The 24,769-nt window shown below is 41.6% G+C and overlaps 1 protein-coding gene across 2 annotated transcripts in view; it reads left to right on the top strand.

Annotated features, from left to right (window-relative positions):
* Nucleotides 1-24,733, top strand: part of DPY19L1 (dpy-19 like C-mannosyltransferase 1) — a 104,120-nt gene extending 79,387 nt beyond the window's left edge. For both annotated transcript variants that reach the window (XM_039523909.1, XM_039523908.1), the window contains 4 exons: nucleotides 10,800-10,974; nucleotides 12,819-12,918; nucleotides 16,866-16,991; nucleotides 22,630-24,733. In XM_039523909.1, coding sequence (XP_039379843.1) covers nucleotides 10,800-10,974; nucleotides 12,819-12,918; nucleotides 16,866-16,991; nucleotides 22,630-22,786 — 558 coding nt within the window. In that variant the 3' untranslated portion in view covers nucleotides 22,787-24,733. The remainder of the gene's footprint in view (nucleotides 1-10,799; nucleotides 10,975-12,818; nucleotides 12,919-16,865; nucleotides 16,992-22,629) is intronic.
* Nucleotides 24,734-24,769: the final 36 nt, after the last annotated feature.

Genomic DNA, 24,769 nt, shown 5'->3' with positions numbered 1-24,769 from the left:
AAATCACAGTTCACACATAGAGACTTCTTAAATTTTAGCAGTAAATCTCCAAAGATTTCATCTTCACTGAGCATACGCCTCTCTGTTTCTTGTGCTGACCAGAGTGCACGCTTCCTCCCTCACAACTCCCGTGTGTGACTCGACTGCACATGTGCCATTTCCACAGAACAACCAAACATGCCCCAGCTCCTCACAGCTTCTGTATGTAACAGGACTGCACATACGCCAGCCCTACAGAGTTACAGAATATACTTCAGCGCATGGCAGCAGGGTCAAAGCCAGACTTTCCCAGTAATGTCTGCTCCCAGTGCTCTGGGCTGGGCACTGGAACTAAGAATGGAGTGTCTGTGCCCCCGGTCCTATCAATGACCCCCCCGTGGGCACTCAGGCAGTGTGGAGAAGGAAGCTGGTCTGATTCAAATGCAGAAGGGAAAAAAGCCAGACTGGGGGGGTGGAAAGGAATAAGAGTGTGGGTGGTGGAGGAAGAGCAACTGTGACTGAGAGTTGGAAGGGAGAGACTGAGACTGTTCTGGCAAGGAGACTGGAACTAAACCGGGGGGCGGGGGGTAATGGGCAGAGGAGATGGATCTGAAAAAGTGTTGGGCTGCAGGGGGAGAACTGGGATTTGCTGGGTGAAGAAACTGGGACTTGGATGTGAACCCTGAGTAGTGGAGGCAGGGACTAGGATAGACAAAGAGAATAGGACTAGAGCAAGGAGATGGTGTGGGAAAGGTGGGGGCAGATAGGGCAGGGAAGGCCTCAAGCTTGAGGGAAACAGATCTGTGCCCGTTAAAGCACACTCACTTCCAGAGCCTGGAATGGAACCCATGTTTCCTGAATCTCACCATTCCACTGCTGTAAGCAAATATATGTGAAACATACTGGCAAAGTGTCTCTCTCCTCCCGCTCTAGTGCTGGTGAATGTAGTGATTAACAACCTAATTATTTTGATCAGTTTCTCTCTTAGTTTAAGTGCCAGAAGTCTGTGTAGTGGATCTACGTGTTCCAACCCTACTGATGAATCACATGGGTGTCAGTATATGGTATCACATTTGGAATATTTTTTTCCGTTTTTTTTTTTTAGGATACCTAGGCAATTAAACAGTAAAAAACGGTTAGAACATTATTCGGGTTTCAAAGTCAATCACTCAATTAGGATGTGCCAGTATTAAGGTTGCTTATAATTTTAATTCAGCCCATTGCGCACATGCATTATGATAGTCTTTTTTCTTTTTTGAGTGATTGCACATGTCCATTCCACTTCAGGTGTGTGCATTCCCAGTGCAGTTGTCAGAGATATTTTTTTTCCCCCCTCAGCAATGCCCATCAGGGCAGCACGGGTAGCTTCTGTTACCTCATGCTGCTGTGCAGTGGTATAAAGGACAGAGCCATCCCCAACCCCATCAGTTCCTTCTTACTATCTGTGATGGTTGTTGGAGAGTGTGGTCTTACTATCACAAGTCTTTTCCTTGGTTTAGTAGTTTATAGTGTTAGGTAGTTATAGAAGTACCCATTCCTGGGTACTGCTACCTCTTCCGGGGCATGACTCAGTCACTGGGTTTTAAGCCCTGCCATTCCTGTAAGAAACCAGTTCTAGTGAGTGACCCACACTCCAGTTACCTGAAGTGTCTTGGGGAGACTCAGGTCCATGTTTTGGTGCCTACCTTGCAAGGATTTTGAGCCAAGAAAGACAGAGGCCAAGCTTAAGTTTCTGCCGATGGAGGCAGCCCTACACTCATCCTTGGAGCTGTTTCACTCATAATGAGTACCAAACACATCTGCATCCATCAGAAGTGCTTCTCGTGGTCTTGCTAATTCTTGGGTCCATACTCCTTCCCCAGTACTGAGAAAGAGGCACAGAAAGATGGCATCTAATCTCAACAGGGCGGTGCCAGAGTCAGTGGTCCTGCCTGAGCAGATGATTGCTTTGGAGAGTGCAGTGTCTCACCATCTAGAGATGATGCCAAGTTTGAACATGTGGTCCTTCAATCTGAGGGTGGGATCGAAGTCTACCTGAATAAAGATTGAACTGCTTGTGAGTCACCAGAAGTGGAATGCACATGTGCAGTCACTCAAAGAAGAAACAGTTACTAACCTGTTCCCTAACTATTGTTCTTCGAGATGTGTTGCATGTGTCCATTCCACCACCAGCCCTTCTGTATTGGAGTCTGTCCGGTAAGAAGGACTTGGGGAGAGGTTGGAGCAGCTCCACACTTTATACCATCACACAGCAGCATGAGAGTAGTAGAGGGCTTGTGCGCCACCCCAACAGGTACCACTGAGGGAAAAATCTCCAACATCTATGCATTGGGCATGCATGCAGCTGAAGTGGAATGGGCATGTACCACACTTCTCAAAGAACAGTAGTTAGGGAACAGATTAGTAACTGTTACTTATGATGTGACCACTTTTTGTGTTCTTTCCCTTCCTGCATTCCATTGCCTTGTTCAGTAAACAGGATAGACCTGCTCTGAGGGTTGTGTAGAAAAGGATGTGGTTGTCTGTAAGACCCTTGCCTTGTTTGTTGCCAGAGTTGGAAGGTGTGTAGTAAATGAGTCAAGGAATTGCAGGAAGATAAAAGATGATCTTGTGATTAAACCAGTTTCATAGAGCCCTGGAGAATTGGCTTCTTTTCTTGCCTCTGCCACAGAGTCCCCATGTGATACTGGACAAGTCACGTAAATTATATTTTTCATAGGTGGTCACTAATTGTGTCTTCCTTATTTTCTGGGTGCCTGTTTTGATATCCTGGGGTCTGAGTTGATTAAGTGCTGCACACTTTCAACTGGAACTGAAGTCAGTGGGAGCTGTGATATGTACATAGAAAGTGCTATATAATGCTAAGTACCCTGAAAAATTAGGTCCTAGGCTCAAATTTGGCACCCAAAATGAGAGCAAAGTTTTGATCTTAATCTCTCTGTTCCTCTGTTCTCCATCTGTAAAGTGCACTGGCAACGTAATGTTTTTAAGGTGAGGGGTTTTGGGGGTTTTTTGTTTTTGTTTTTTTGTGAGTAATAGTATTTTAACAAAACTTCCATTAAGAGTCTCAAAATAGACATTCTAAAACTGTATCTTCAGGGGTCCATAAATTAGCAATAAAAATGTCAGTGTATTGTAATTTGACATAAAAGTTGCCCTTTGAACCAGGAAAGCAATAAAATAAATGTTTAGTCTTTTTTTTCTCTCTCTCTCTCTCTTCCTACTTCTAATGTGCCCATCATTGTGATATGTAGGTGGTGGTTAAAACATTGATTCATAGAGAATTCAGTACAAAATAAGCCTAAATTCTTCTTCATTCTTCCCTTATTTTATTTGTTGATTTGTTACCCAGGAGAATGTTGTTGGGCTCTTCTGCTGCTTTGTTATTGTTGGTTGGAAAGCCTGTGTAAGCAGATGGATCTTTGTATCTTGCTCAAATCTTGACAAGACTAGAACTCTGCTATTGGAGCGTAGGAAATGTGTGCCACAGTTTAGGACCTTCTGCTACACCTTAACTCAGAGTTAAGGGGCTAGTCTGCTGTGAACCTCTCGTCATTCATAACTGCTCTGGTAGGGTATGAAGAGAGAAATGGTTTCAGAGAGAGAAAAAACAGTACTTTGAAATGGATCAAGAGTTGAATGAGGAGCTATTTAGGGTGTAAAGTACTGGTGATATGTAGACACTTTAGCCTTTTGATTTAGTAGGTGAGCTAGTTGAAGTTTTCATATGATAGTTGCCTTCAGTATTAGAGCGAGGGAATGGCAGTAATTCAGTCTGGATCATTGTGGGTTATGTTACTTTACCAGAACAAATCTCCTTGTCAGTTGAAATGAAAGATAGTGTTTCTGATGCCATTTGGATATTCAGGAGCAATGAGTCCAGCAGAAACACCTCCATGCCTTCACTTGTTTGAACATTGGGGGGATGAGTTTAATAGTATCTTATCATTAATATCAACAGCTTTCTGTGATTTAGTTTATGCCAGTGGCTTTCATCCAGTTCCAACTTCCTTTGAACACTGAGACAGCTGGGAGCTAGCATTGTTTGCACTAGATAAAATGTGCCTGTAGAGATGTGTCATCAGTTTACTGATGTAGTCAATTACTGTTTCCTTCACTGGTAATAGTAAGAATGAACCCTGCAATGCTCCATAGGTGGTGAGAACCATCAAGAAGTTGCCCGTCATGACCATCTGAGATCTGTTGGAGAAAAATGAATGAAGCCAGCAATGCAACCCTGTCAGCTTTTTAAGTTGTTTTTTTTTTCTTTTCTTTTTCTTTTTTTAAAAATCTCATGGTTGGAGAAAAGACCAAGGGGTTATTGATTCATAAGAGTACAAAAACATTTCTGTAGAATCATCTTCTCCCGCTTTCCCAAAAACTTAAAAATGGAGACAAAGTTCATGACACGAGATTTTTTTTCTAATTTGTTTAACTCTGCAAGTGCCTAATATATTACATTCCGCCCTTTTCTTTCCTTGTGTACAGTTCAGACATTTGATAAAATTATGAACAACCTCTTAAAAAAAAAAGTAGCATAAGAAGAAAGAGTTCAAATACATAAAGGAGACCAAGAGAAATTGCAGTTGGGCTGGAAAATAGCTGTTAAAGCCATAAAAATAGGATACATATTGTTTTCTTGGAATGTAGTAATTCATTTTACACGTAAACAGTGTCCAGTCAGTTAGGACTTCCTTTTTCTTAAGTCCACACTCCATACGAAGAGTGCTATTTTTCTTTGGCAGATTCACAAGAATAGTTGTTTGGTCTTACTGTTCCATACCTTTAAGAAATTATTAACAGATCTGTTTAAAGTAGGGCTGTCAAGCAATTAAAAAATGAATCACAATTAATCGCGCAAATAAAAAAATTAATCGCGTTAAACAATAATGAAATACCATTTATTTAAAGATTTTGGATGTTTTCTACATTTTCAAATATATTGATTTCAATTACAACACAGAATGCAGAGAGTATAGTTCACTTTATATTTTTTATTACAAATATTTGCACTGTAAAAACAAATAGTATTTTTCAATTCACTTCATACAAGTACTGTAGTGCAATCTCTTTATCATGAAAGTTGAACTTACAAATGTAGAATTATGTACAAAAAAAACTGCACTGAAAAATAAAACAATGTAAAACTTTAGAGCCAACAAGTCCACTCAGTCCTACTTCAGCCAATTGCTAAGACAAACAAACTTGGTTACAATTTGCAGGAGATAATGCTGCCCTCTTTTGGTATGATGTCACCTGAAAGCGAGAACAGGCATTTGCATGGCACTGTTGTAGCCAGCGACGCAAGATATTTCCATGCCAGATGCACTAAAGATTCATATGTCCCTTCATCTTCAACCACCATTCCATATGACATGTGTCCATGCTGATGATGCATTCTGCTCAATAATGATCCAGAGTAGTCCATACCAACTCATGTTCATTTTCATCATCTGAGTCAGATGCCACCAGCAGAAGGTTGATTTTCTCTTTTGGTGGTTCAGGTTCTGCAGTTTCCACATCTGAGTGTTGCTCGTTTAAGACTTCTGAAAGCATGCTCCACACCTTGTCCCTCTCAGATTTTGGAAGGCACTTCTGATTCTTAAACATTGGGTTGAGTGCTGTAGCTATTTTTAGAAATCTCACATTGGCATCTTCTTTGCATTTTGTCAAATCTGCGGTGAAAGTGTTCTTAAAACAAAAGTGCTGGGTCATCATCCGAGACTGCTGTTACGTGAAGTATATGGCAGAATGTTGAAGACGTATAGTTCTCCCCCAGGAGTTAAGTCACAAATTTAATTAATGCATTATTTTTTAACGAGCATCATCAGCATGAAAACATATCCTCTGGAATGGTGACCGAAGCATGAAAGAGCATACAAATGTTTATCTCATCTGGCATGTAAATACCTTGCAACACTGGCTACAAAAGTGCCATGAGAATGCCCGTTCTCACTTTCAGGTAAATAAGAAGCAGGCAGCAGCATCCCCTGTAAATGTAAATAAACTTGTTTGTGTTTAGCGATTGGCTGAACAAAAGTAGGACTGAGTGGACTTGTAGGCTCTAAAATTTTACATTGTTTTGTTTTTGAGAGCAGTTATGTAACAAAAAAAATCTACATTTGTACGTTGCACTTTCATGATAGAGATTGCACTACAGTACTTGTATGAGGTGAATTGAAAAATACTATTTCTTTTGTTTATCATTTTTACAGTACAAATATTTGTAGTAATATGAAGTGAGCACAGTTCACTTTGTATTCTGTGTTATAATAGAAATCAATATATTTGAAAATGTAGAAAAATATCTGAAAATATTTAATAAATTTCAACTGGTATTCTATTGTTTAACTGCGATTAATTTTTTAAATCATGATTAATTTTTCTGAGTTAATCACATGAGTTAACTGTGATTGACAGCCCTAGTTTAAATCAAACAGTCTTTTTCCTTCAGCAGTTAGCTAAATGTTTGTGCTCTGCAAATTTAATTAAACTATAGCAAAACAGATATTTTTGACAAACTTGTGCATGGCTTTCAATTTTCTATATTTTCCAATTCACTCCTAAGCCTTGCTCTCACACAGTATGCTCATGTCTTTCTTATTTAAAGTAGACGTGAACAGAGCACACCAAAGTTGAAAGCTTAGATACTGCTGTTTGTAACTGGTAACTAATATTGCAGTATGTTACAATTTAGTTACCAAGCAAGTATTCCTGAATTTTAAACATGGGTATAGGTTTGGTTTCATAATACTAAAAGTATGTGCACTTCAATGAACGTTATCTATAAATGCAAAGTGACCTCTGTTGCATAGAATGTTTATCATCACAGGATATGAAACTTGGTAATTGAGTCTTACTTTTCAGTGCTTAACTGAAATGTGTTTATATTGCTTATAGCATCCAAACTAGAAATGTGCAGAGAATTCTAAGAATGTATCATTAGGTGTAATATCTTTTAAGTTAACAAAAACACTAGATGCATAATCTTGCATATGCTATGTAGCTTTATGTCCTGGCCTTTCTTTTTTTAATCAGTGGAAGTTGAGATTCTTAAACTAATAAATTAACTGTTTCGTAATATAATATATTTTGCTTTAACTATACATTGCTCATCTGCATTATCCAGTTTTGCGCATAAGAACTATGATCCTGATCTGACCCGATCAGATTGCATATATTGTTTCTCTGGTTGTTTTCAGATTGACTAATTGAATAATTTAGCTATCTGCATATTAATTTGAGGTTCAAATACTACTCTCTATAATGTTCTGGGTAAGTGAGCAGTTGAAATAATCAAAATTTTATCCACTCATCAATTTAATTTGAAATCAGTGTTGCAACATGTAGGGGAAAAGCATAATGACAAATATGCTTCCATTTTTATAGTTACTCTGCAAAAGTTAACATTTTATGCATACTAAGTATAAAACCTTTCATTAATTAAAAGGTCCAGGGTACGTACTTATTCCATTTATTGTATTTACACATTCAGAATAGGGTACTGGGGTTTAGTACTTAAGTCTGACACACGGAGACTAGCTTCTTCCTAGAGCATTTTTTTCAGGCATCAAGAGGAGGAAAAATCTTTGATAATTTAACCCTTAGAACATTACCTAATTTGAAGGTGGGTGGCACCTGGAAAATGTGGGCCAGATTCTCTGTTCCTGGCCTAGCTTCTTTACCCTGTTCCTGTGGCACAAAGGGGGCTGCACATCTGATACATGGAGGGGACAATGATGGCATTAAATCTGGTGTTAGCCATAATCTTTTCTGTCAACATGCCTTACACTGACTGGAATGATACCTAATAAAATTAGCCCAAGAAGGTCCAATTATTTTTGAATTCTGCATATGAATGGTCCTAGGAGCTCTTGCATCCAGCATAGATTAGAGCAGACATGAGGTTGCCCTAGTTTACACAAAGGGGATGAGAAGACCTCGCACTACCTCCAGGACCAAGGAAGTGTAAAAGTGGCTTTCAGCCTGCCCCATTGGGTTCTCAGCCAAGAATAGTTCAGACGGACTCAAGAATTGGGCTGTATATGTATAAAAAGGACCAGAAGGAATAATTGTTTTTTGGGCTGACCAGGATTAGAGGGGAGTCAGGACTAACTGATTGTCCAGACTTGTCTAGAATAAGGTTCTGGGAGGATTTGATATCTGTGGGATGGATGTCAGGATTAAGCAGTTATGAGAGTGGTAAGGGTGAAAACATGTTCCTAAATCTTTGTAAGATAAGTTAGAACAGCAAGGGATCTGGACCATCTGATCTAGTTCCCAAGACAAGCCAGTAGGAGGGAGATTGTCAGTGAAGATAAAACCTCAAAGGTGGGTTTTTTTACAGTGAGATAACTAATGCATGATAGTTATCTTGCTGTAAACTCCTAAGCAGAAACAAGGCAGTTGTTTTTGCTGTGAAATAGCTAGGCAAGGTCAGCACTATAACCCCATCCATGGTTGACCTCATCTAGGTTGCCTCATGGTAAAACTACAATCTTTGTTGCCACTAAGAGTTTTACAGCACGATAGCTAACACACACGAGTTATCCTTGCAGTAAAAACACCTTTTTTGGTCCAATAATACACAGCCTGAGATGGGCATCTGTGGAGTGGGATTAGTTCTGCAGGTGGTTGTTTTTCTTTCAGGTCATCACATGGATGATTATACCCTTCATTATCAAACTGAGCACAGTTTGCTCAGTGCAGCATCTTGCGGGGTGGAACACATTGCTGTTAAAGCTTATGTTGTTTGTGTGTGTTTGCTCTCTAAATTAGGAGGAAGGTGTGGGTGCTCCATCATAGATAATCATTTAAATGGAACTTTAAAAGTTAGCAGAAAACATTCTGACGGACTTGAAAATTAAGAAAACATTCCTTGCAAACATTTAAAGATTTATTTGGCGGAGCATATTTATAAATCACGTACCACATGAGAATCATCCTAATCTAGTCACAACCTCATATAAAAGGAGATGCTTTTGTTGCATTTTATGCATGTTCAATCACTTTGGGTTGTGCAAATGTACAAAATACTGTTAATTTTATCAAGTTTTTATAGAACCATTATGGGACTGTGGTTTTTCTTCACTTGAAAAGTAGCAAACTGACTAAGGAGTTGAATGTTCTAACACATTCTCACTCAAACTGAGATTGCCATGTAGCTGTTGGCAGCTCTTTGGCAGATATACTAAGTGCTAAAACAGATCAGCAGTCAAATTAATGGGTCAACATCATATTATATTTATATAAAATGACATTTTAATTTTTAGAGACTAGTAGGATTATAAATGTCCATAAAATGGTTTTGTGGTATTCTGACTTTTACAAATTGGGCTACTTACTTTTGTTCTCTGTTGTAAACATGGGCTCCTCAGAGCAGTTACTTCCCTAAGAAATTGACATAAGTTATGACCATCTAAATGTGGTTATAAAGTTTTTTTTCATCCTTCCAAACAGAAGTTTTTAATATTAAAACAATCATCCCAAGCCCATAGAAGAAGCTCCTTATGCTACATTCATTCATCAGACTGCAGGTTGCTCCCTTTGGGTTATGTAAACTAGTGGTCTGATTAATGCCCAGATTTGTAGAGAAGCACACAGGAGGAGAGAAGAAACAAGAAACGTTGACGGCCCTCCTACTCCTGTGCTGCAACCACACTGGGGCTAGATACACTTTGTACAATGAATGCTCCAGACTAGTGTCTGGCTTTTCTGGGAAAAACAGTGGAGTATATGTTGTACCCTGCAGGAAGATGATGCTTTGGCCATGTTCCCTTTCAGCTGCCAGAGGCACCGTATTATATAAATATTAAAATACTGTTATCTCATGGCACATGTTTAATTGATATTGCTGGCTTATTGTGAGGTCTTAAGTGGAAATTAAATAATTTAGCCTAACAGTGATTGGTAATTCCTGCTGCTTTAATAGTACAGTAGTTACATAAATTCTGATTAATGGGAATGCATTTAGCTAGTGCTAAGCAGTTAAACAGTGTGTAACCAGGTGTCATAAGCATAAAGTGTAAACCCTTGCTTTTTTAATTCACAAATTGCCAATAAAAATTAAGGGATATGTTTTGTGGGTACCTGTGGGGTTAGGTCAAGTGTGGCTGGGATAGGTTGTCCTTGATCAAGCCAAACAATAGAGCAGTAGAAACAGAATTACAATTTCTCTCCACAGTACTCATTTTACTGAGGTGCGCACTTCAAAGTCTGCTTCAAACCACTTGTACTGTTGTTCAAACAAAGCCTATCTCTTTCAGTGTAGAAGAGGGAAAGAGTAGATGTCATGTAACAGTAAAGTTCTACCATTAACTTTTGCCTTTCTGATTTGCTTGTAGTTCTTAAAAAAAAAAAAAAGTCAACTTTTTTTTTATCTTGTTATGAAATACATTTAACATGACCAGAAATATACGGAACTGTCCATTTGACAAGAATATAAAATACTACATATGTGAGATTTAGAAGTTGACATTGCTGAATGAATCTTAACTGCTGCATTCCCTGACTTTATTTTCACTGCAAATTTAAGGTTGCATTAATGCATATTGTCTTATTTATAGTATAAGAAAAGTAGGAGTAACATACTACAGTGGAGTCAACTTAAGTGAATATTTAAGGTCTTAATCCTACTCTCACTGAAGTTAATGGCAGAATTTCTATTGATGTCAATAGAAGCAGGACTGGGCCCTAAAAGAACAACTTTTGATTGATTGTAATATGTGTGACAGGTTTCTACTGGAGAAATTAAAATCATAAGACATGAATATTGTGTAATACTCTAGGTGTCTGGGAATTAACTGGCTTTTATATTTCAGTTGTTTGGATGGCTCTTTGGCAAAATTCAGCCCAAAACATTGGTCTTTGCTATTTTAGCAATAATGGCAATAGAGGGATCAGCAAACCTTCAGAATCAGTGGAACATCATGGGAGAATTTAGCAATTTGCCACAGGAAGAACTTTTAGAATGGATAAAATCTAGTACAAGACAAGGTAAACTATTTAGTTGTGTGTGATGATGTCCTTATTTGAGCTGTAACTGAAGCAATTTTTAACAATCTGTCAAAATGCAGTCAGTCAGGAGCAGTTAAACCTTATTAGATGCTGGAATTGAATCAAGATTAAGCCAATTAAAATGCTAACTGCATTTTTCAAAATATTATTGTGCTATTACATATTATATGGTTTTTGACACACATTAAATTAAACACATTTTTTTAATTAACATATTTGGTTGGTATGCTGGGATACATTCCTTGAATTTCACTTCGATTTAAGTGAGAATCCTCTGTTCTGCAAGTGGCAGACTTGTATTCCACTCAGGTGTGCGCGTACCCAGTGCACCAAAGCCAGAGAATTTTTCCTAGAGGTAACTGTAGGTGCTGCACTTGTGTCCTCTGGCCCCTTAGCTCCTTCTCAGGCTATTTAAAGGTGGTGCCCCCTGACCCCCATCAGTTCCTTCTCACCATGCATGGCTAGAGTTGGAGCAATCGGTGTGATAGTTTACTTCAAGCTTCTTTATCTCACTCTTTCTGAGATTTTATTGTTGATATCCAGCTCCAATCAGTCAGTACCTCACTGCATGGATGCTGCGTGGTTAGATCAGGAGGAACACTATTCCACAGCTGTTCAACAGGTTCAGCTTAGTACTAGAAAGTCCTTTCAAATGCCATTGTAGCCAGATTCATGAAAGGAGTCACTTGTCTCTTTCCATTGGTAAAGTAAGTGATTCGTCAATGGGACCTTAGCCCTATATTGGCTGCCCTCATGGGTTTTCCATATGAGCCCCAGGCAACTTGTTTTTTGTCTTTTCTATGCCAAAAGACAGTGTTTCATGTGACCATGACTACTTCAACGAGGTCCCAAGTGATATCAGTTGCATTTCTCGGTGATATTTTAATACTAGACCTTTGCAGGGCTGCTATTTGGTCTTCCATCCATAACTTTAAAAAGCATCACATATTATGCAAATTTGGGGAAGGCAGTCTTGCAGTTGCTCTCAGAATAGACTGTGAGCCACATGTCCTGATACTGCTTGTCAGTCACCTAAGTGAAATACATGTCTATACCCACTCAAAGAAGAAAGGACAGTTATTTTACATATACTGTTACTGTTCTTTGAGATGTGGGTGCAGACGTGTATTCTATGACACACCCTCTGACCCCTCTACATAGAAGTCTCAATTCTTGATGTTTGGTGTGAAGGGACTGAGAGGGAGGTTGGGGCCGCACTGCCCTTAAATAGCCTGGGGAGGGTCTAAGGAGCTAGACGATGTGTATGCCGCATCTATGGGTACTGCTAGGCAAAGTTCTCTGGCTTAGTGTACTGGGTGCATGTCTGTACCAACATCTCAAAGAACAACAGTTACAGTACAAGTTATAAACCATCTTATATGCCTTTTCTCTTGAAGACAATCACATTTTGGCTAAAATCTTAGTATAATTCTATTCAGAAGAAAAAGATTCCCAAAGGAAAGTTCAATATTTGTCTCAAAAGTTTCTCCTGAAATATGATGAACATATTTTTTTGAAAATGCTTGTGTTCTTAAGTGCAACAGCATTCATGTACTTGGGTGCTTATCATCCCAAATAAATAGTTAATTTTGAAAATCGTTGGCCTTTGTCTTTTGAGCATCTCTTCACAGGCTATTTGAACCAAGCTTTCAGAGCAATTACATTTAAGGAATTTTTTTTTAAGTGCAATATTCTCTCCTTCCTTACATTTATTCTGTTGTATTGTCCTAGAGCTATGCTGGTTTGGCTATCTGAAACTGAAAATCTTTTCTCCTCTTTTTTATTATCCTTACTTTAAATAAGTCTTTCATTATATATTTCAGATGCTGTTTTTGCAGGAGCGATGCCTACAATGGCAAGTGTCAAGTTGTCTGCCCTTCGACCTATTGTAAATCATCCCCATTATGAAGATGCAGGGCTGAGGTAAATTTCTAAGTTCAGTTTTATTCCTCTAGCTATTTTAGCCTTGTGATGTACAATAGTAATGATCGTCATGTTGTCTAGTACAATTTTTTTTAAATCCATGAAGTTCTAGACCATATTTTTATTTGAGTAATCAACATTGTTTTAAAATAGTCATCAACAAGTTGAAAGACAATAGTCCATTGTGGGATAGCAGTAGTAGAGACACGGTAATCGTTCAGACTTAAGGCTGGCCTACACTAAAAAGTTAGGTCGACTCAGCTTTGTCGCTCCGGGGCATGAAAAATCCACACCACCATGTTGCGTAGTTAAACCAACCTAGCCCCTGGTGTAGACAGCTCTAGATCAACAGAAGAATTCTTCCGTTGACTGAGTTACTGCCTGTTGGGAAGGTGGATTACCTACACCAATGGGAAAAGCCCACCCGTCAGCATAGGTCGTCTCTACACTGAAGTGCTACAGTAATGCAGCTGCAGTTGTGCCACTGTAGCATTTAAAGTATAAATATAGCCTTAGTAATAAAAAAATATTGTGTAATTATGAAGTCTGAAGCAACATCCTGCTACTAAATCTACCTCTTGTTGCTCTGTTTTCCCGTGGCCCAGTGAACAGACCAATTCTCAAGACTGCAGCTTTATTGACTTAGATATTACTGTAAACAAGGGTTGTGTTTTCTTGATGTATTAAATCATATTATTTAAATGTTGATTATTAAGTTAGGAACTTCTTTTATTAAGACTGATTGAAATTCAAATTTTGCACAGACTTTTTTGGTCAGTTCATTTCATATGGCATTTGATGGCTTAATTTGTTTTCCTTGCAATTTTCAGAACCTGGACTTTTTGTGTAAATTGACTTCTGAAATTCATTTATTTAAAAAGTTTAACATCTTGCATCCTATCCACAAGTATCATTGCAACAGTCTTTGGCAACTCGACTTTGTGGAAAGAGGGTAGGGGAAGGGGAACACAAGATATTGCCACATGTTTATAGTACATTTATATTCAGATGTAAGACCAAACTACAATCATGTTGCTCTCTGTCTCCAGACAATCCCCTTCAACTGTACTTGGTATCAGAGCCTTAATATTTTGGGACAAGTCTGCAAAACAGCTATTTGCCTTACTTCCCCACCTCACAATCATATGAGCACTAGACTGACAGGGTTTTGTGGAGAATATTCTAAATGATTCACTGCGTGTCTTCAGACTTTCACTAACCTTCTCTTTTAAGGATAAATAGAATTCTGTTAAGGTTATTATATGATTATGTACATCAGTGCATTGACAGTAGATCATAATGCCAGGCTTTCCTTTTTGTTGATTCTGCTCACCCTTTCTTGTCTTTAAACTAAAATCATGTTCTGTTCAGTCTAGTGGGAAATGGAAAGAAACAAGTTCTGTCTCAAAGTCTCTTTTTACAAATCTAAGGGCAAACGGGTCCACCCAGGACATTCATCTTGTTTCTCATTAAACAAGAAGAAACGTAACCCACTTCAGTCAAAATCTCTGGAATGAATCTGAGTGAAGTTAGAACAAAATGGCTGGAATTGAATCATCTAAAATATAAATGTGTCCTAAAGGCCAATTCAGTAGAAAGTCATTGCTTCTCTTCCACAAGTGATACACAGTCGGTATGAAATAATAAGCTGCAGTGTTTCCTGGTGCCATGTCTAAAATACGAAGGCAAATAACTTAAGAAATGTTAAACTTATATTTATGTTAGAGTACTTGGGTTTATTACATGCTTTTCTTACAAAGCAGTCTGCCTTTTTTATACAACCCCCCTCGTTATAGTATCTCAGGGTATGTCTACACTATGGGATTATTCCAATTTTACAGAAACTGGTATTTGGAAACAGATTGTATAAAGTCGAGTGCACGCGGCCACACTAAGCACATTAATTCGGCGGTGTGCATCCATGTACCGAGGCTAGCGTCGATTTCTGGAGTGTTGCACTGTGGGTAGCTATCCCATAGTTCCTGCAGTCTCCCCCGCCCATTGGAATTCTGGGTTGAGGTCCCAATGCATGACGGGGCAAAAACAGTGTTGCAGGTGATTCTGGGTAAATGTCGTCAGTCAGTCCTCCCTCCGTGAAAGCAACGGCAGACAATCATTTCGCGCCCTTTTCCCTGGATTGCCCTGGCAGGCGCCATAGCACGGCAACCATGTAGCCCGTTTCGCCTTTTTTCACTGTCACCGTATGTCTACTGGATGCTGCTGACAGACGCGGTATTGCAGTGCTACACAGCAGCATTCACTTGCCTTTGCAAGTTAGCAGAGACGGTTACCAGGCCTATTGTACCGTCTGCTGCTTTGGAAATTGGCAATGACGGTTACCAGTCCTATTGTACCATCTGCTGCTGTCATGGGTGCTTCTGGCTGGCCTCAGTGAGGTCGACCGGGGGCGCATGGACAAAAATGGGAATGACTCCCCAGGTCATTCCCTTCTTTACGTTTTGTCTAAAGGTAGAGTCAGTCCTGCCTAGAATATCGGGCATTTTACTAAAGAACCAGAGAGCACAGCCGTTCTGGGTCAGAACCCCAGACATCCCGCAGAAATGATGAGCTGCATGCCATTCTAGGGGGTGCCCCTGCAACAACCCCACCCGTTGCTTCCCTCCTCCCACACCCGTCCTGGGCTACCGTGGCAGTTATCCTCCCATTTGTGTGATGAAGTAATATAGAATGCATGAATAAGAAACACTGACTTTATTGAGATAAAACGGGGGGGAGGCAGCCTGCAGCTCCTATGATATTCCAGGCAGGACTGAATCTCCATTAGACATTAAAGGGGGGGGGAGCGCAGCCTTCAGTTTCTATGATAGTCCAGGCAGGACTGAATCTCCAGGAGACAAAGCTTAAAGAAGGGAATGACACAGGTGCCCCCAGCCGACCTCACCGAGGCCAGTCAGGAGCACTCAAGGGACGATAAGGACGGCTACCAAGCATATTGCACTGTCTGCCATCAGGAAGGAAAGGGGAGGAGATGCTGCTGTTCAGCACTGCAGCACTGTATCTACCAGAAGCATCCCGTAGACATATGGTGACATTGAAAAAAGTCAAGAAACGATTTTTTTCCCTTTTCTTTCATTGGGGCGGGGGGCGGGAGGAGATTGACGACATATACCCTGAACCACCCGCAACAATGTTTTTGACCCTTCAGGCATTGGGAGCTCAGCCAAGAATGCAAATGGTTTTCAGAGACTGCGGGAACTATGGGATAGCTCGAGTCCTCAGTCCCCCCTCCCTCCCTCCATGAGCGTCCATTTGATTCTTTGGCTTTCCGTTAGCTTGTCACGCAGCACTGTGTTGAGTCCCTGCTGTGGCCTCTGTCTATCATAGCCTTGGAGATTTTTTCAAATGCTTTGGCATTTCGTCTTTTGGAACGGAGTTCTGATAGAACTGATTAATCTCCCCATACAGAGATCAGATTCAGTATCTCCCGTACGGTCCATGCTGGAGCTCTTTTTTGATTCTGGGACTGCATGGTCACCCGTGCGGATCGGCGCTCCATGCTGGGCAAACAGGAAATTAAATTCAAAAGTTCACGGGGTTTTTCCTGTCTACCTGGCTGGTGCATCCGAGTTCAGATTGCTCTCCAGAGCGGTCCCAATGGTGCACTGTGGGATAGCACCCAGAGGCCAATACCGTTGAATTGCGGCCACACTAACCCTAATCTGAAATGGCAATACCAATTTCCGCGCTACTCCCCTCATCGGGGAGGATTACAGATACCGGTATTAAGAGCCCTTTATATCGATATAAAGGGCTTCGTTGCATGGACAGGTGAAAGGTTAATGCGATTTAACACTGCTAAATTTGATATAAACTCGTAGTGTACACCAGGCCCCAGTCTGGCTATTTTATCCATCCTAAATATTTGGTTCTCCCCACCCTCCCATCCGATTTGCTAACAACTTTTATGGATTTTTTTCTTTTCAAAGGGCCAGAACTAAAATAGTGTATTCCATGTATAGTCGAAAACCAGCAAAAGAAGTGAAAAAAGAATTGTTAAAACTAGGAGTGAATTATTACATCGTAGAAGAGTCGTGGTGCATAAGAAGAACTAAGTGAGTATTAGTATTCAGCATCAATATTCTGTCCACAGTATAGCTGAGGGTATACTGGATCTTGTCTTTGGATTGTGGAGGTTGATGGGAGAATTATAGTAACCCTGTCATTAGAACTTGCAGATTTATTTCACATTTAGTACAAGTTCTTAAACTATATGAATTGAATTAATACAGACAGAGCCAGGCTCTCTATCTACACAAACAGATTTGAGATGTGTGAATAGAAAAACAGACTTTACAACTCTGAGAACTTTCACAGTCACTGAGCCTCTTTACGTTGGGGTTTGTTGTTCAAACACCCACAGGTACATGAACATTAGATATTAGCTAATTTGTGTTAGATATGCCGTTTGAATTTACATTTATCCTTAACCATAATTAAGTACGAGAAACAAATTTGGGCCCAGATCCTTCAAATACACATGTAACTTTACACACAGTAGTTCTATTGACTTTATTCATGTGTAAAGTTAGGCTTGTGTGTGAACATTTTAGGATTATAACCTTAAACCTAATTGTAGAACACAATTAAAGTTAATGCATAGCAAGCAGATCACTATGCTATGAAGGCAGTTGCAGATGTGTATGTATAATGAAGTCCAAAGGTGTTGAATTTTTTCTGCAATTTTTTTTCTGGAAATGAAATAGATGTTACAAAACCCAAACAAGATTTTTTTTGACTATATACTTTTTTCTTTTATCTTGTAATATAATTTCTTCTTTGGATGCTTGCCCATGTCGATTCCATCCTAGGTATGTGCGCGGTCATCTGAGATTTTTGCCTTAGTGGTATCCGTAGGGTCGGCTGTGGCGCCCTCTTGAGTGCCGTGCTCATGCGTCGGTATATTAGGCACCGCCATCAGAGTGCCTTTTCCTTGCCTAGCAAGAGCTATCTGTTTCGTTTCTACTGTCTTCAAGCCTTAGGGCCTTGTAAACAGTTTGTTCAGAGTTGTTAGTGTTTGTGGTCGTTAAGTAGCGTAGTTAGAAGTTAGAGTCCCAAAACAGACTTCGCTCCAGGTGGAGCATGCCCCGGTCTCCAGGTTTTACGCCCTGCTCTGACTGCAACAGGCTTATGCCTGTTAGTGACCCCCATAGCAGCCGCCTGGGGGAATTGCATGTGAAAGACAAGTGTTGCATCTGTAAGAACTTTCAACCAAGGACCCAGAAAGAGCGTAACATTCATTTGAGGGCCCTTCTTATGGAAACTGCTCTCCACCCGGCTTCCAAGCCTTCCCGGCCAGGCTCTACCCCTAGCACTTCGGCCCTGGTGCGTAATGCACCCCTGGCACCACTCTCCAGCACTGGTGCCCAAAAAGAAGTCCAAGAAAGACGGCTCCCCAGCACCGAACAAGAAAGGCCCTGGGGTATCAGGCAAAGGACCCAGTTCGGGCAGCACTAGAGCCACATGGATGTGCCTCCCCAATGGGGGCCCCGTACCCCCCAACAGATCCACTACCAACTACCTGGGAGCAGTTGGGGACGCAGGCTTATGGTAGGGTTGACACCTTCCAAGGCTTTCCCGGTGCCCAGAGCGCAGAGGCCTCTACCAGTGTCGCCGGTGCCATGTGCGTCTCAGGAAAGCAGTAAAGGCTCCCTACAAGGTCAAGCCAGCCGTTAAGCCCCGTCAGAGGGCAAGTGAGCATCGCCACTCCCCAGAACCAAGATAACGCTCTCCGTCTCTGCACCACAGATCTCCGGCTTCACAACCCAGGACCTCCGCAGGTTGCCCTAGATCACCTGCACCGCGATTGCGGTCTTTTCCCTCTCAATGCAGATCGCCTAGGGGGAGGCGCCTGTCCCCTTCCCGCTGGTCATCTTCTCGGAACAGATCCCCGCCCCCTGCAGCTTGGGAACGGTCTCTGTCACGGTACCAGTCCTCCCACCCCCAGTCCTCCTATTCAGAATGCCGGTCTCCAGTGGCAATGGTTAGCCACCAGATGCAGGCATCGACAGCCCCACCGTGATCACCGGAAGGGGATTCCTCTGGCACAGAAAGGGAATTCAGCCCCTCGCCGATGCATCACTGGCATAGTTGGGCACCTGAGGCTGCATTGATCTCAGCGATGCCGTCTTGGCAACACAGCCAGTGGCCAGGACAGTGGCCCTACTGGAGTGCGTGGGGCATGCCTGTGATGCAAATGCACCCTTCTCACCATTCATTGGCTGCCTCCTCAGAGCAACAGCTGGCGGCACCAGGCTCAGTGCGCAAAGTGCACTTAGAGGTCGGGATAGAGGAGTGAGTGTCCACCCCAAAACCCTCTTCCCCTCCGGGTATGATGCCCCAGGGCCTCCCCCAATGGTCCAGTCATTATCCCCATTCCCGAATGAAGGGGGGCTTGAGTGCCAGCCTGCCAGATGACTTCAAAGAGCACCAGACCCTGCTTCAACGGGTGGCCAAAATCTTGGGCCTGGAGGTAGAAGAGATGACTGAACAGGCAGACATCCTGTTCAGTATGCTCTCGGCATCTAGCCCTGCCCTTATTGCACTACCAGTGCACAATGGGGTCTTAAACAAACCTAAGGTCCTCTGGCAAACCTTGTCGTCCATCCCTCCCACCTCCAAGAGGGCTGAGAAAAAGTACTTTATGCCAGCCATGGGGTTTGAGTACTTATATACCCACCTGCCTCCAGGCTTGCTGGTCATCTCAGCAGCCAATGAGAAGGACAAACGGGCACACCAGTTTGACCCCAAAAATAAAGAGGCCAAGAGGCTAGAGCTTTTTGGAAGGAAGATGTATTCAATGGCCAGGCTTCAGTTCCAGGTGGTGAACCACCAGACTCTTTTCAGCAGAAACAACTTCAACTTATGGGAGACTCTCCATAAGTTCAAGGAGTCCCTGCCCCAGGACTTGGCCCAGGAGTTTGTTACCCTGGTGGAGGAGGGTCCTTCAGCAGCGAGGTGCTCCCTCCAAATGGTGTGGAATGTGGTCAATTCGATGGCTAGGGTGTTTGCATTGATGGTGGTCATGAGGCGCAGCTGCTGGCTTCAGACCGCTGGCCCATCGCAGGAAATGCAGGCCCCAATTCATGATCTCCCATTTGATGGGATTGGTCTCTTTGTGGAGCAGATTGATGCAAGGCTGCATGGGCCACCCTTCGCTCGCTGTGTCTGCATACACCACAATTGGCGAAGAAGCAGTTTTGGCCACCACCGCTGCCAAGGCCTTGGCGGCCTCAACAGGGGTCTGCAAGGAGAAGGGATAAAAACATGAGCTTTAGTCGTAACCGCCTTTCCTCCTGCTGCTCACTCAAGAAACCCAGCCCAGCAAAGCATCCTGGGGGCCAGAAATGCTCATTTTGAAGGTGTGCTCAAGAGTGACACCCCCGTTAACTCCCTGGATCCACGTCATTCTTTCCTCAATTGTCTTCGTCCCTACCATTCACCCTGGTCATGGATCACCTCGAACCGCTAGGTGCTAGAGATAGTATCTCCAGGCTACACCCTGCAATTCTCAGCTGTCCCTCCTTCCCAGCCCACCCATTCCCCGTCCCTCTTCAAGGACCCGTCTCACAAGCAATTCCTTGTTCAAGAGGTTAAGAACCTCCTGCACCTGGGGGCAGTGGAGAAGGTCCCTTGGGACATAAAAGGAAAAGGTTTCTACTCCCTCTACTTCCTAATCCTGAAAGCAAAATGAGACCTGACTTATTCTGGACCTGCAACACCTCAACAAGTCAGGGAGCTCAGAGCGGTTCGCCTGGCCTGTCAGGCTTTCTTGCCCCACCTGAAGGCAAGGTGGTGCAGGTCCTGATGAACAATACTGCTGCGATGCATTACATCAACATTCACGGTGGAGCCATGTCGTTGGCCCTTTTGCCAAGAAGCTCTCCACCATTGGAACTTCTGTGCGTGGCATGCCATTCATCTGGTAGCCGTGCATCGCCCAGGACCAGGAACGTGTTAGCAGATCACCTCGGCAGGACCTTCTCATCTTGCCAAGAGTGGTTTCTCCAGCTGGAGGAGGTCAGTATGATCTTCTGGGGACTTCCCAGGTGGACTTGTTCCTGTCCTGTCAGAACAGGAAATGCCACGTGTTCTGTTCAATCTGGGGTATGGACAGGGGTTCCCTATCAGCTGCCTTTCTGCTCCCTGGTCAGGGGCCCTGATGTATGCCTTCCCGCCAGTGCTGTTGATCCACAGAGTCCTTGTAAAGATCAAACAGGACAGGGTAAAGGTTATCCTGATAGCCCCCACGTGGCCTCGATAGAACTGGTTTGGCACGCTGCTGGATCTTTCGGTAGCCGTCCCGCTGCAGCTACCTCTCTGGCTGGACCTGCTGTCTCAGAAACATGGACGTCTTCTGCACCCAAACCTGGTGGCGTTGCACTTGACAGCATGGCCACTGCATGGCTGAATGCGGAAGAGCGGGAATGCTCGGCCCGGATTCAACGGGTCTTGTTGGGTAGCAGAAAACCCTCCACCAGAGCAACTTACCTGGCCAAGTGGAAAAGGTTTATGTGCTGGGCCTTGTAATGATGTATCCAGGCCTCTCTGGATTATCTTCCACACCTCAGACTCCAAGGATTGTCCCTGTCATCTATCAGGGTCCACCTGGCCGCTATTTCAGCCTTCCACCCTCTGCTTCAGGGCTGGTTGGTCTTCGTTCAAAACATGATGGCCCAGTTTTTGAAAGCTCTGGAGCATCTCTACCCTCATGTCTGGGGTCCTGTCCCTCCTTGGGACTTGAACCTTGTGCTGTCACTGCTCATGGGGCCTCCCTTTGAGCCTCTGGTGGTGGCAGGCAGGATGAAAAGTCATCCAGTGTCTGCTCAGAGGGTTTCATTCTGGATCACAGCCTGTATCCGCTACTGCTATGAGCTAGCAAAAGTGCCTGTGAAGGCACACTCGACTAGAGTGCAAGTGTCATCAGCGGCCTTCCTGGCACAGGTGCCAATCCAAGAGATCTGTAGGGCCTCTACCTAGTCATCTGTCCATAAGTTCACGTCTCATTATGCACTTACCCATCAAGCTCGAGACGATGCTGGCTTTGGCAGAGGAGTGTTGCAAGCCGCAAGACCAAGAACTCCGAGCCTACTTCCATGTATACTGTTTATGAGTTACCTTGAATGGAATCGACATGAGCAAGCACTCGAAGAAGAAAAACGGTTACCTACTTTTCATAACTGTTGTTCTTCTAGATGTGTTGCTCATGTCCATTCTATTACCCACCCCTCTGTTGGAGTTGCTGACAAGAAGGAACTGAGAGGGCATAGGGATGGCAGCACCTAATATACCGACATGTGAGCATGGCACTCTAGGGCGCCACAGCCAACCCTATGAACACTGCTAAGGGAATAATCACCGACCACGCATGTGGGTGCGCACACACCTAGAATCAAATGGACGTGACCAACATATCTCAAAGAACAACGGTTCTGAAAGGTAGGTAACCATTTTTTCACTTATTCTCCAATCTGATTTGTATTTCCAATGTAAAGACAGGTTTTCTTTAAAGGTTTTTTTCACTTAAGTGCTTTCTGTAATTCATCATAAAGAAGCAAAAGTTTTTTTTTTCCCCTTTGTAGGTCAGTCATTTTTAACCCTTAGTTTATAAAACAAACTTGCCATATGTTTCCTTGATTACAATTCCTTACCTGTCCTTCTTTATTTTTGTTTACATATTCAAATATTTTCTAGGCCCGGTTGCAGTATGCCTGAAATTTGGGATGTGGAAGACCCTGCCAATGCTGGCAAAATTCCTTTATGTAACCTTATGAGTAAGGATCCCCGGCCATATTTCAACACAGTATTCCAGAACAGTGTTTACAGAATCTTGAAGGTTACAAGGGAATAACACTTCAGTGCAAAGAACTGTCAAACTTTTTCAACTTTTTAACTGGTAACCATATAAAAATTCTAAATCAGAAACACCTTTTATACTAAACTTAAAATGAGGAAATGTGTATTTTTAATTTTTTGTCATTTAAAAGGAATTCTGATTATAGAAGTACCTTAACCTGACAGTTTGGATTTCTATTTCAGGGTCAGTCTCTTAAGGTTTGCTATGCAAATGATTATATGTTTGCACACTCTTTAATAAATACTGATCCAAACAAAAGTTAAGTGGCTGTAGAAAGTAACAAGAGTTCTCAAAACCAATCAAATTGTGAAACAATGCTGTCAGTCTGTCTTAGTAAAGCAAGATTATTTAAACCATTGGTGCTAGTAATTATGAACTAATGGATGGCGCTGTAGCATCTAGCAGCAGACTTCTTAAATCACCATCACAGTATAATGATCACTCCCCGTATTCCTCTTTGGATAACATGATACTGATCACACATTTCTGAAGAAGTCACACAATTTCTTTAGCCATATCTTTGTGAAGGATGGTTTTAAGAGAAACTGAAGAAGGGTTGCTGATAGTTTTGGATCACTTTAAAAACGTCAGGCCTTAAGTTTGTCTTTTTAAATGGAAATAGTTTTTAAACAATCTTGAAACTGCACACTTTAGATGATGTGCACTTTGCATGTGCTTGGAACCTTAACTTCAATATTAATTTTAAAAAATAATTAAACCAATGCAACTGACCGGTAGCTTAGCCTCTGATTGCCCAAGGATTTTTAACATTCTAGTACATTCAAAACAACCAGACATGCACATGTGAAGTTTAAGAAGGGAAAATACTTTATTCAGGCAAAATCTGTCATTAATTCTTGTTGTGTAGCTTTAGTAAGGTAATAGAATAAACTCTGCACTGCCTTAACAGTGCTAGAGCTACATCTTAATTCTGTAGGAAATGCTGCATCTAGTTCATATCACATTTTCTTTCCCCATCTATTAAAGCCCGTTTAAAGATTCTATTGTACATTGGACATCTAGCTTTATTTAACTAATCCTGGTTTTTAAAAATAGTTTTTAAAAGTATCCAAATAATACTGAAGAAAAACCTTGTAACAAAATCAACCTGACTGTACTATGATTATGGTCAAAAGTTTGTGTAAATTTAATCACTAAACCGAATGTTAAATATACTCTCCTTGAATTGTCTGACCATGTAGAGTGCAATTATCCTTCCTGCTTTGAAGTTTTTTCTTATTTCTCTCACCATAATGTGGCCCTGACATTGTGTGATACAGGACTTAATTTCACAGAGGAATTCACTTCCCAGTATAGTAGAGAAAGGATACCGTACAGACTATTAACAAACAAGATGTTATAAATACGATATGTTACAGCCACTAGAAAACATCACAAGTAATGTAGATTTGTAACTTTTGAGACTATATAAATGTTAATTGTTCAGTCAGCAGCCTAATGATATGACAGTGGTCTAGGTGGCTGTACTGGATATTCAGCCTTGACTGCATCTAAGCAGTAATAGATGCTGTAGAAATAAACCTTTTACAGCTGTGACAGTAGTAATAAAATGTTGAAAATATGTGAAAACTGTGGAATAAAAGCTGATCAGTATTTTATGTATTTGATTTTTTAAAAAAAATTGCTTTATTGGGAGGGTGCAGATAAAGGGTTGAAAATACATATTAACTTTTTAACTTTTACAAAAATACATTTTGGTAAAGTTTCTATAAGGAAACTGGATCACTAAAAAGGGCTTAGGAGAAGGGAATTTTTTTTAAATATGTTGCTGAGTTTCAAGAAAGCAGTAAAAAGGATATCTTTCTATATAAACATTGTGACTAAATAGTGTTACAGCACAAAAAAGTACTGTATTTTTATGAGGTTTATGCCAATTGTTCACATGTACTTGTATGTAGTTAAATAAAAAAATTCATGCAATGTGTTTTTGTATTTTTACTCACCATAAACATCACA

This window comes from Mauremys reevesii, linkage group 2 (genome assembly GCF_016161935.1).
Source record: "Mauremys reevesii isolate NIE-2019 linkage group 2, ASM1616193v1, whole genome shotgun sequence".
NCBI lineage: Eukaryota > Metazoa > Chordata > Testudines > Geoemydidae > Mauremys > Mauremys reevesii.
This window is presented reverse-complemented; position numbering and strand designations above follow the sequence as displayed.